The 12,582-nt window shown below is 38.5% G+C and overlaps 1 protein-coding gene across 1 annotated transcript in view; it reads right to left on the bottom strand.

Moving 5' to 3' along the window:
- The window catches only part of PPIL6 (peptidylprolyl isomerase (cyclophilin)-like 6), a 55,205-nt gene that overhangs the window by 25,990 nt on the left and 16,633 nt on the right, over positions 1 to 12,582 (bottom strand). Inside the window, exons 4-6 of the mRNA XM_006881227.1 lie at positions 11,565 to 11,627; positions 11,319 to 11,466; positions 949 to 1,005 (exon numbers count right to left, since the gene is read on the bottom strand). Coding sequence (XP_006881289.1) covers positions 949 to 1,005; positions 11,319 to 11,466; positions 11,565 to 11,627 — 268 coding nt within the window. The remainder of the gene's footprint in view (positions 1 to 948; positions 1,006 to 11,318; positions 11,467 to 11,564; positions 11,628 to 12,582) is intronic.

The following is a 12,582-nucleotide window of genomic DNA, read 5'->3' as shown; positions in this document are numbered from 1 at the left end:
AATGTTTATGAAAATTAATAAAATATAATTATAGAAAAAATATTAAGATAGACTAGGAAGAAGCACTGGCCATCCACTTCTGAAATAGCAGGCCTCCGAAAACCCTATGTACAAAAAGTGTTGCCATATAGTGTTCAAAAATATGGTAGCTTGCTTCCTGAGATTTCCTAGCTCTGTTTTCATTCTTCTTTTATCTAGATTTTCTCCTTCATAACTATTGGCCCTGTCCTACATAATTTTGATTGTATACCAAATAGTTTCTTCAGGATGGGGTCCAGTGCATCAAATTAGTGTCAAGAGTTCACAAGTGCTAGGCTGCCCCAGCCCTCCAAATCTTAGTGGTGGTCCACTGCACTCACCTGCTCTTGGCTATTTTGGGGTTCTCCTAGTCTCAGGCCTATCAGATGGCCTACTTCCTCCCATATCGGGGCTGACACCAAGCAGTAGTCTGTTGGTAATTTTTGCTTACCCATTGCATTTTGGAATTTGGACAGATGTTGTGTCATGTAGCTTTGTTTCAAATGCTATCTATTAAATTTTAGATTTTCTATCTTCTAATTTTACCTGTTTTTATATTGGGATATGGAAAACTTTTAAAACTATGCCACTATTGCTATCACGTTCCCAGAATCCCTATAACAGCAATCTTAATAGGATGATTGTGAAAGTACCAATGTTAGTATGAGTGTGATGAAGGAACATGTTTTAAAAATATAAATTCCTTTTGACTGAATAATCCTAATTACAGAAATGTATCCTAAAGAAAGACTATTAATTAGGCAAATAAAAAAAATGCGTGCATCAAGCTGTTCTGGACTAGAGTGCCTTTCCAATCTGATCCCATTTTTAACTCTACTTTTAGTAGGTGTGTTACGCCAGTATCAGAACTGGTTTGTTAAATCTGAATGATTGACTAATATATTACTGATAAAATGTAAGGATACAAACCTTCAAATGTGGGCCCATAAATTGACTCTCCACCATCTCCTCTTCCAGAGTCTATGTCTGAGAAATAACAACAAATAAAAACTTTAGAATAAAATAAAGCAGTATCTACATGACGAAAAGAGAGCTCTGGTAACATAGTCCACAGGGAGTTGCACTGCAAACCCAAGCGTCATGCCTTACTGGCTCTGTGGCAGAAAGTTGGGAGGTCATTTTCCTCTCATGTGATTTATGGCCTCAGAAACCCAGCAGAGGGTCAGCTGAGTCAGTTCTGACTCAGTGGCAATGAGCTTTTTAATACCCTGAAAAAAAATCCTTATGACTGGACCAATAAGCAACATCATGGTAAATGGAGAAAAGATTGAAGTTGCCAAGAATTTAATTTTACTTGGATTCACAATCAACAACAGCAGTCAGGGAGCTTAGGTGGTCTAGTGGCAAGAAGCTGCGCTGCAATCCCAAAGTTTCATAGTTTGAATCCACCAGATGCTCCGCTGGAGAAGGATGGGCAATCTCCTCCTGTGGCAGTCAGTTAGATCCAACTTGAAGGCACACAACAACAACAACAGCAGAAAAACCCTACAAACAAACAAAAACACCAACAAACAGCAGTCAAGAATGATTTTTAAAAATTTTACACTGTACAGTATTCATATATATTGCCCCTCACACTGGATCCTCCTATCTTGCCAACCCACCTCCAGTCCACCCACCAAATTGTGACCCCATGATTATACCCCTCCCACCCATCCCAACCCTCTGCTCCCCTCCCCCTTACACTATCCTCACACATGTTTTACTAGTTATCTCTTTCTACAATAATGATCCTAACAGTATTTGTCCTTATAGAACTGAGTTATTTGACTTAGCATAATACTGTCAAGTTCCTCCCAAGTTAGGCAGTGATTTGCAAAATCATTGCTTCTGCAATCTGTGTAGTATTTCATCATGTGAATTGAAAGAAATAAAATAAATAAATAAATGGGTTTTTTTGAAAAAAGAAAAGGACAAAATCATGGCACATGACTTTTAGTCAGTCATTAGAAACACACCGGAAATGATAATTACATTATTAGGCAAAATTTTAAAACAACTAATACTAATTTGTTCAAGGGTTTAACAGGATTGTTTCCTTTAAACAACACTTTCCTTTAAATAAAAGGGAAAACAAATATTTTTTAAAAAAAAAGAATAATGTGTTGAACAAACCTGCTATCATTAAAGTACTAAAGATGATGCCACTTTAAAGACAAAAGCTGCTTGGCTCAAGCCATGGTGCTTTCAATTGATTCATATGCATGAAAAACTTGAACAATGAATAAGAAAGAATGAAGAATAATTTATGCCATTAATTGTGGTTTGGTGAAGAATATTGAATATTCCATGGACTGCCAACAGAACAAATAAATCTGTCCTGAAGGAAACGAAGCCAGAGTGCTCTAAAAGCAAGGATTGTGAGTGTCCATCTTACATACTTTGGGTGTGCTATCAGGAGGGATAAGGAGCTCTAGTGGCCTAGTGGTAAGGAGCTGCGTTGCCTACTCAAAGGTACATGGTTTGAGTCCATCAGCTGCTCTTCAGGAGAAAGATGAGCAATCTCCCAGGATATTTACTGCCTCTGAAAACCCACTAAAGGCTCATAACAATAGTAGGAGGGCTAGTCCCTAGAAAAATACTTCATGCCTGGAAAAGTGGAGGGTTATCAAAAGAGAGGCAGATCCTCAATCTGGTGATTTGACAGTGTCTAGAACAGTAGGTGTAAGCACAGCAGAGCTTGTGGGGATGGTGTGGTGTTAACACAGTATCAATTGGCTGGATATGGGTGGTTCCTGCTGTTGTGTATCATGGATATCAGATCCTCCAGTGAGTTTTCAGAGGCAATTAATTCCATGAGAGAAGGCCCTTCTTCCTTCCAAAGAGCAGCTAGGGATTTGAACTGTGAGCCTTTGGGTTGGTAATTAATTTACCAAATGGTAATTCCTTACTCTTAGGCCACCAGAAATCACTTGTATATGAGCAGGGTTGCTATGAGTTGCATACAATGGTTTCACACTTGCATCTTAGAAATACTTTCCTGTTTAGTGTACCATTTTTTTCCTCCTCATAATAGGAGAGGTAAGTTAAATTATAATCCAAAGCCACTGCTGATGAGTTGATTCCAACTCACACAGAACCTGTAAGACAGAGCAGAGCCCCATAGTGTTTCTGAGGCTGTGAATCTTCATGGAAGTACACTGCCTCATCGCTCTCCCAGTAAGGGCTGGTGTATTAAAACTACCAACCATTTGGTCAGCAGTCCAATGCTTAACCCTCAGTACCACAAGAATTCTTAAATTAGAATCATACGATGAAGCATCAGATTACAACTGTAGTTGAGATTTAGAGAAAGTTTGTTCCACAAAAAGAAGTGCAGAATGATCCACAGAACTGATACTAAGCAAAGAAGTCAGTTACAAAAGGATTATAATAGTAGTAGTTGTTGTTGTTGACTGCCTTCAAGTCAAGCATGACTCATAGCGACCCTATGAACAAAAGGCCTGAAGCCCCTCTACAACTATCAACATTTATCAAAGTTCATAGAGTTTCTGGAGGCATGTTATTTAGGAAGTGATGCCACTCCTGCTTCTAATAATAATAGTAGTCTCATAAGATCACTATTGTAAAAAGCTAAGGGAAATTTTACATATCATTAATTTTTAATGGTTTCTAGAAATTGGAAGGGAGAGTGAAAGGGATAAAAGTTAATATGTAGACAAAATCAGGTGAAGGCAAAGGCAATATACAATATATTGGCAAAGCATTATATTACTCTACTGTAATCAGTATCTTAGGCCTCATTGTGAACTTGCATATGAGTAATTGATGATTGGACCCACAGTCTGCTCGTGGCCTAGTTTTGAGTGCTGACAGTGACCTTCCAACAATTTCTTTCACAAATTTAGTCAGTCTGATTCCTATGCAGCCCATCAAGTGAGATCTATGTGTAAAGTCATCATTTGTGTATTTTTAAAAAGGTATCTGCAATGAATAAATCATTGTAAATACAAAATTCAATCATTTTATTTCCAGCATCATTCCTATTATCAAGCCCTTATTTTCCAACTACCATTTATTTTTCTTTGTTTCTCACTTTTGCATTCCAGTCACCAATTATCATGAACACATCTTGATTGCAAGTTCAATCAATTTCGGAGTGCAAGATTTGGTAAAATTTCTCAATTTCTTCCTCTTGGCTCCAGATGTAGGAGCACATATTTGAATAATAGTCATGTTAACGGGTATTCCTGTATGCATATGAATATTATCCTCTCACTCATAACACTGTATTTCAGGATAGAACTTGAAATTGACGTTTTTACTATGAATGCAATACCATTCTTCTTCTGTTTTTAATTTCCAGCATAATAAGCTATATGATTATCTGATTCAAAGTGGCCAATGGTAGTCCATCTCATCTCACTAATGGAGATCAGGAAACATACTGCACTAGGGAAATCTGCAGTTAGGGACCTCTCCAAACCATTATGGCCTAATGATCTCAGTTTGAGGACTAAGGTGTGTCTGATTCAGGCTTTCTGAATCACTGTGTTTTTCTGGTCACTTGCTATGCATCTGAGAGGTGGACAGTGAATATGGATGACAGAAGAACTGATGCCTTTGAGCTGTGGTGTTGGAGAAGAACATCAAACATCCCATGAACAGCCAAAAGAACAATCAAATATGTCTTGGAGAGGGTGCAGCCACAGTGCTAATTGGAGGCAAGAATGATAAGGCTTTGCCTCATATACTTTTGGCATGTTGCTAGGAGGGGATATTCCTTGGAGAGAGACATGATGATAGGAAGAGTGGATGGTCAGTGAAGAAAAGGAAGACCCTTGACCAGGTGGGTGGATACAGTAACTGTTGCAATGGACTCCTGTGTGTCAGGAAGTGTGACGATGGCACAGGAGAGAACAGGGTTCAGATCTTTTGTTCACAGGGTCACTATGAGTTGTATTTGACTTGATGGCACCTAACAACAACTGTAATCAATATTATAAAAATATACATAAATACCAAATGACATTGAAATTACAACATAAAACAAAATATATGAATGAAAAACTAATATCATTGGTAAACTTTCTTTCAAATACAAAAAAATTTTTGAAAGAAAAAAAGTGCCCCAGCAACAATAGCAAAGTTCAACACAGCAACAAGCAACAGATGCAAACACTGCAGAGGGTGTGGAGAGATTGGAACTCTTCTTCACTGTTGATGGAAATGTAAAATGGTACAGCCACTAGAGAAGGTGGTCTAGCACTTTCTCAGGAAGTTGGAAATAGAAATAACACCTGACCCAGCAATTCCACTATTGGGAGTATACCCTAAAGAAATGAGAGCCACAACTCAAACAGATGTATGCACATCCATGTTTATTGCTTTGTGATTCACAATAGCAAAGAGATGGAAGCAACCCAAGTGTCCATCAATAAACTAATAGATAGAAAAACTATGGTACATTCACACAATGGAATACTACACAATATTGAAAAACAATGAAATAGTAAACCATTACACAACATAGGAGATCTTTGAGGACATTATGCTAAGTGAAAATATCTAGTCAAAAAAGGATAAATACTGTGAAACATGATTTATAAAATAGGACAAAAAAAAATAGGACAGACATGGAGGAGTTGGAGAGGGACTGAGGGAAGAGTGGATAGATAATGAACACTGCATTAGAATAGACGAGAAGAACTTTTTGAAAGGGCTATATGATTAAGCATTATATGTATGAGAATAATCTAGAAGAAGCAGCAGTGTATTGTGGGGTCTGCTGGGAAGGGTGTGGGTAGAGGGGAGAAAATGTGCAACAGTGAATAAATTTCTTTTAAAAAAGCAAGTGGGTTCATAGAATGTTGGCTTGCTTCAAAATGCTTACTTCAGAGGCTGTTCTTTCTGGAAAAATGGAAAGATTAAACTGAGAGGATCCAATGTGAACAGTAAGTTATTTCAGAACATGCATATAAATAGGTGTTCTAAAAAGAATTCATGTTCTAGCGTCCATTCCCTGGAGCTGTGCAGTGATAACTCATTTATTTTCCCATTACTTTAGCAATGAAAAGGGTCCTACTAGTTAAGAAGTTTCACGCCAACCCAAAGTCAGGCAGTTTGCACCCACCAGCTGCTCCGTGAAGGACAGGTAGGCAGGCTCCGCCTGTGTGATTTACACCCTCTGAAAAGTCTCTGAAGGGTTAGTGAGGACTTGGTTCTGACTTGATGGCAAAGAGCTAAGTTTTGGAATTAGCAATGAATGTCCTAGAAGTAGGTCAATAACTGGAGTTTCATTTTAGAGGAGGATATGTGATATGCCTATTTTGTTTTAGCAATGCTACAGCTCTAGTGGCGTACTGGTAAGAAGTTGTGCTGCAATCCTGAAGGCATGCGGTTTGAATCCACTAGCTGCTCTGTGGGGAAAAGATGAACAATCTCCTCTCATGCTATTAACTGCCTCTGGAAAGCCACTGCAGGGTCAGCTACGGGTTGGTTCCAACTCGATGGTACACAACAACAAAACCACTATGGAAACCCTCTATGTAAAAGTTATTTTATTCATTTACAACTAAAAAATGAAGTCAAGCCAAAGCTGGACAATAAATAAGGATGACAGAAAAATAATTGATGTCTTTGAGCTGTGGTGTTGGAGAAAAGCACTACACATCCCATGGAAGGCCAAGAGAATGAACAGATAGATATATCTTAGAGAGGGTGCAGAGTCAGCAAAGGAGAGGAAAACCCTCAACCAGGTAGACTGACACAGTGATTGCTGCAATGGGCGCTTTTTTTTTTCACTCCTGTGGAAATTGCCATCTTCTCCTTGCAATGGACTCTTGAGTATCAGAAAGTGTGAGGATGGCACACGATAGAACAAGGTTCAGATCTTTTGACCATAGGGTCTCTATTAGTCATACTTGACTCAAAGGGACATAACAACAGTCTGTCTTTTGAACTCCAGCCTCCCCTTATTACTTCCTTCCTTCAAATTTCTAATTTACCACTTCCTTTAATATAATGTTTAACAAATGTTTGTTGTATATTAACTCAATGTGTCATTGTAACTCAATGAGTAGTTCTAGTAAAAGTGCGCTATTTTCTAGCACTGTAAATAATTAGCAAGCCTGGTGTTACTGTTATTGGGTGCCACTGAGGTGACTCCTATTCATAATGGCAGATGAGAATTAAACAGGCACAGAAATCAACTGGTAAACCTTGAGCTCCCATCCTTACTACTCCATGATATACTTTCCACAATCCCCACAGGTGCACAGCTCTCTGGTGGATGCTGAGGAAGGCTAAATCTGGAAATGAGGAAGGTGAGTGTCATCGAGGCATTAATTCCTTCAGATTTTAGGGCTGATTCCGTGCAAGCAAACCTGCCAGGTAGTACTCCCCTTTGCCCACTAACTTATCTCAAAAGCTGGTCACAATGCTTTGCACAATCTCACCTGATTCATACACATACAAATTATTCTTGCCTTTTGCTTCAGATCTCCTAAATATTTTTTGAGGTCATAACCTATCTCCATGCATTCTATGATTCATTATGATTTCTAGGCTTTTGAAAACAAATTTAGGGATACAGTATTTATTGGAAGTCAACTTTACATTCAAATAACATTAATTTAAATCTTGACATTAGTTACCCTTTCTAATCCTATTTCCTTGACTATATAAATAGGGATAATAGCAAGGAGCTCAGGAGATTAAATGTATGTAGGTTGAATACTTAGAATAGTGCCTGACAGAGCGTCATGTTCATTTATTTGTGGTCATAATGATTATTCGCTTATTGCTATTATAGTTATCATCATTATCCTTAAAAGGATAATGATAATAAAAATATATTAAGCTATAAAAAATTCTGCTTCTGAGCTGTAGTGTTGGAGAAGAGTACTGACTATCCCAGGAACTGTCAAATGAACACATATTATCTCGGAGAAGGTGAGGCCGAGCGCTCTTTGGAGGGATGGATGACGACGCTCCATCTCACATATTCTAGGTACATTGTTAGGAAAGGCCAGTCCTCGGAAAAGAACATCATGCCTGGCAGGGTGGAGGATCAGCAGAGGAGAGAAGACCCTCAACGAGATGAAGGGACACAGTGGCTGAAGCCACAGGCTTGAGTCTATCAGGGATGGTTAGGATGGCAAAGGACATGGCAGGGTTCAGGTGTGCTGTTCATAAGGTCGCTAAGAATCGTGATCATCCTGGCAGCACCTAACAACCACAACACAGACCAAGAGACCCTTCTGAAGGCAGCAAGCCTTGCAAGGACCACAGAGGGTCAAGTGCATCTAAGATGTTTCACTGACTAGTTATCTTCTATAGAAACTGTACTTTAAGAATGATTGGACTGTATATTTTTTTTCATTTAATCTGTTCATCATTCCTTCATTTATTCCCCCATCAGGCACCTATGGTATGGCAGGTATGGTTCTGAAACCTAAGGACCAAACAGTGAACAAAACAGATAAAAATCTCTTCCCTGTGCTCACTTCAGCACCACAAATACTAAAATTGGAAGGATACAGAGAATAGTATTAGCACGGCCCCTGAACAAGGATGACATGAAAATTTGTGAAGCATTTCATATATTTTTTTAATGAAGAGGACAAAATTAAAGATAATGTTGTTGTTGCTGATTGCCGTTGAGTGAAGCATGACTCATAGCAACTTTATGAACAAAAGACCTAATGCCTTTCCATAACTATCGTTGTTTCTCCAAGTTCCTACAGTTTCCAGAGGCATGTGGTTTAGGAAGTGGATGCCACACCTGCTTCTATATATTCTTATATTCTAGGAAGAGATGGATAATAAAAACATTAGCCATGAAATATGTAACAGTATTCCAGTAACTAAAATTGCCATTAGGAAAATAAAGCAAGGTGTGGAGGACAAGTAAGTGGCAAAGGAAGAGTTGAGGAGCGAGAGGTGTGTAGAGAGGAAGGCAGCAGGTAAGTCTTTGCTGAGAAGATGAAATCTGCACCAAGGTAAAAAACAGTAAGAGTGTTAAGCAAAAGGATACTTGGAGGTAATAAAATGTGTCCCAGACAAAGAAACAATAAGAAACTCAAACTAGGTATACACTTGTGGTGCTCAAACAGCAAGGATATACCAGTGTGTGTGGAGCAGACAGGGAAACAGCAGAAGAAGTAAGGGACTTAGGGTCATAGGGGCACACATTGTATTGGGACTGTTGGTTCCAATGGGCAAGCAGTAGTGCCTGGAAGCAACTTCAGGTACAGGACAAAACTAGTTAGCACCTGGATTCTAACACCCTACACAGCCCTGTAGGAATCTGACATCTGAAGGGAAAAGAATGTTTGTTTACATAGCTCCATAATTTCAATATTCCATGACCCTGAACGCCCACCACCAGGACATATAATAATATCCCGTGATATTATTTAATGATTCATTTTACGATGAAGGCATTAACTCAGAGATGCTAGGAAGCTATGGTGGTGTAGTGGTAAGAAGTTGAACTGCGGGGAGCTCTGGTGGCCTAGTGGCAAGAAGCTGCACTGCAATCCAGAGGCGTATGGTTCGAATCTATCAGATGCTCTGCCGGGGAAGGAGGGACAATCAATCTTCTCCTGTACCAGTCAGATCTGATTTGACGTACAGACACACAAATAATAAAATAAAATAAAAAATTTTTTAAAAAACTATTAAAAAAAAAAAAGAAGTTGAACTGCCACCACACAGGCACATAGTTCAAGTTCATCAGGAGCTCTATGGGAAAAAGATGAGCAATCTCCTCCCATGTGATTAACTGCCTTTGAAAACCTGCTGGAGGTCAGCTATGAGTTGGTTCTGACTCTCCAGAGAGAGTGGCTTATCCAGGGTGGTGCAACTTTTTGGATTTGAATCTTGTAATCATATTTTGTTCAAACTGCTCTTAGCATTGTTGCCTTTTAGGAAATATAATCCATTTCACTATTTAGGAATTTCTAAAATTTTACCATTAGTTAATAAGTAGCAAATAAAGGAATCTAATTTCTCAACCTTGCTGTAGGTAAATACAACAAAACCAAAACAAAAAAAAAGCCTAGCACACAAAAGTCAACACTGAACCAAGAATCAGGAGACTCTTGAGATTGGCTTCTGAAAGATTATTTCATACTAACAAAAACCTGAAAGCTACCTAAGTGTTCACCAATGGGAGGACTACATGGGTTTAAGTCTGACTGTAGAAAGCTAGGCAGACACTAAACATCTTATATGTATATTGAAAGAGGAAAGTAAATAGCTACATAAGAGGAGAAACAATGACTTTGGACTTGGGGAAACTGGGGTGGGGCAAGGGCTGCTTAAGATGCTTAGGATAAATGTACATTTTTTTTCTCCTCACCAGCCTCAGAATGTTGCACATCATAGCAAAGAATTAAAACATTATTCATTTAAACCTCTGCATATTTTATCAAGTTCAAGTAAATCTCCTTCCACACCCAGCCAATTATTTTTAAATTGCTGCCTGATTGCTCCCTATGGACTATCTCTCAAAGGCCTCCAACATACACACAATTTTGTGTTGTTAATCAGGTAGGTACCTGTTATGTAAAGTCAAAGGGTTGCACCAAAAAGAAAGCAAAAATATAAACCGAAATATAAAAAATAGAAGATATTTTAGATCTTACTTTTCACTCATAATAATTGGTAGCAGCCATAAATATCTCCGATGAGAAACCAGGGCACCGGATATTTTGGGCACCCTTATTAAAGTGAACAGTACAAAGTACATTTTTATAAAGTTACCCTGACTTCCTATGTTGCTTTTTAACAATTTAATCTTTTTTTAATTTTTTTATTATTATTCTTTGTGTGTGTACCATCAAATCAGATCTGACTGGTACAGGAGGAGATTGCCCCTCCTTTTCCAGCAGAGCATCTGGTGGATTCGAACCACACACCTCTGGGATTGCAGTGCAGTTTCTTGCCACTAGGCCAACAGAGCTCCCCTTATATTACTTTTTATTTGGTAATCTTCCTGGTAACATACTTTTTTAAGATTTCATTATTTTAATATTGTTGTTGTTGTTGTTTTGTACCATGGAATCAGAAATGACCCATAGCTAAGCCTCCAGTGGGTTTTCAGAGGCAGTAAATTGTGCAGGAGGAAACTGCCCATCTTTCTCTCACAGAGAAGCTGGTGGATTAGAATCATGTTTGGCAGCACTGCTCCTTACCACTAGACCACTAGAGCTTCCTTTTAAGTATTTTACTTCTAATTCTATATGTGTTTCAAAAAGGAAGATAAACAAAATTTTATATATTCTTGTTTAATTAAAGTTTTCATTAAGTCATATTTAAGATTTTAACCTCACCTCCTCCTTGCAGCCAACCATTCCTCACTAATCGATGAAAAATTGAGCCTTTATAATGAAGCTTCAAGCCACTCTGAGAAATTCCCGCTTTTCCTGTGCACAGGACCTGAAAATTCTTACATGTTCTGGGACATGCATCACAGTACAACTATAAGACAAAGATTAAAAAAATTTCAGAGATTCAATATCTAACCTCGAGACAGTTACAAATTTTCTTCAATTTCTTAAACAACAAAAACCTCTTACCTCAAAAATCAATCTTCCAATTGGATAGTAATTAATACCAATGTCCAAGAACACAAAGTCATGCTATTAAAGTTAGGGAGCAAAAAAGACAGTGCATGTCAAAGCTTCATAAGACAGACTTAAAACAGAATATTTGCAATAAGGAGATTTCAACAGTAATAACTAACTGGGTTAGCCGAAAAAATGAAAATCAATACCTGAAAAAGTTTGCTTCAGTTTAGTAAGCCAAATCTTTACAACCTAAACAGCACGTTTTGAAAACCTCTTTCATAGCAGTGTTTTGAATAGAATTAGCTTATCAAACAAGACTTTGAACATTTGGCCTAGATAGCCCTGACAGGGCAGCTCCAGGGTGGAAAGAACCAGTCAGTCCCCATGGGAAAGGAACAGGCTGGGCTATTTCTTTTCCTTGCTGAGCAATTTTGGGGAAAGATTCATGCGGTACAACATGGGTTTGGTTACTGTGTGTCCTGGATTTTCAGTAATAGCACAGATTAGCTAACCAGAGACAGTCTACATCTTTTCTGAGTGAGAAAATAAGGTCACTTTTTCTGTAGAAAGTGTGGAACTTGGGACGAACAAGAGAAGGAGGTGGCGCTTTCAAGGTATGCTCAGTAGCATTCGCCTGTTCACAGAAGCCCCCAGCTCTTGCTTTTACTTGATATCCACTCTGGCGGAGACAGCTCACATTTAAAGACCTTGTTTGGCCTTATAAAGCAGAATCTAGAATGACAACTCTAGTCTTCATCACAACAGTATTCATTCAGGGAGAAAAACACATTAGACCTTAGGTACCATTCTCATACATTTAAAAATACCATCCTACTTAAAAAATAACTTAAAAGGTACACAATTTGTCTCTCCCTATTTCTTAAGAATCTGTTGTTGTTGTTGTTATGTGCTGTCGAGTTGTTTCCGACTCATAGCGACCCTATGCACAACAGCCCTAAACCCTGCTCTATCCTGTGCCAACCGCACCGCCTCTGACACACCCATCCCGATTACCCCAGTCACCGAA

Source organism: Elephantulus edwardii, unplaced genomic scaffold (genome assembly GCF_000299155.1).
Source record: "Elephantulus edwardii isolate Elephantulus edwardi_28Jun2011 unplaced genomic scaffold, EleEdw1.0 scaffold00013, whole genome shotgun sequence".
In the NCBI taxonomy this organism is placed as follows: domain Eukaryota; kingdom Metazoa; phylum Chordata; class Mammalia; order Macroscelidea; family Macroscelididae; genus Elephantulus; species Elephantulus edwardii.
This window is presented reverse-complemented; position numbering and strand designations above follow the sequence as displayed.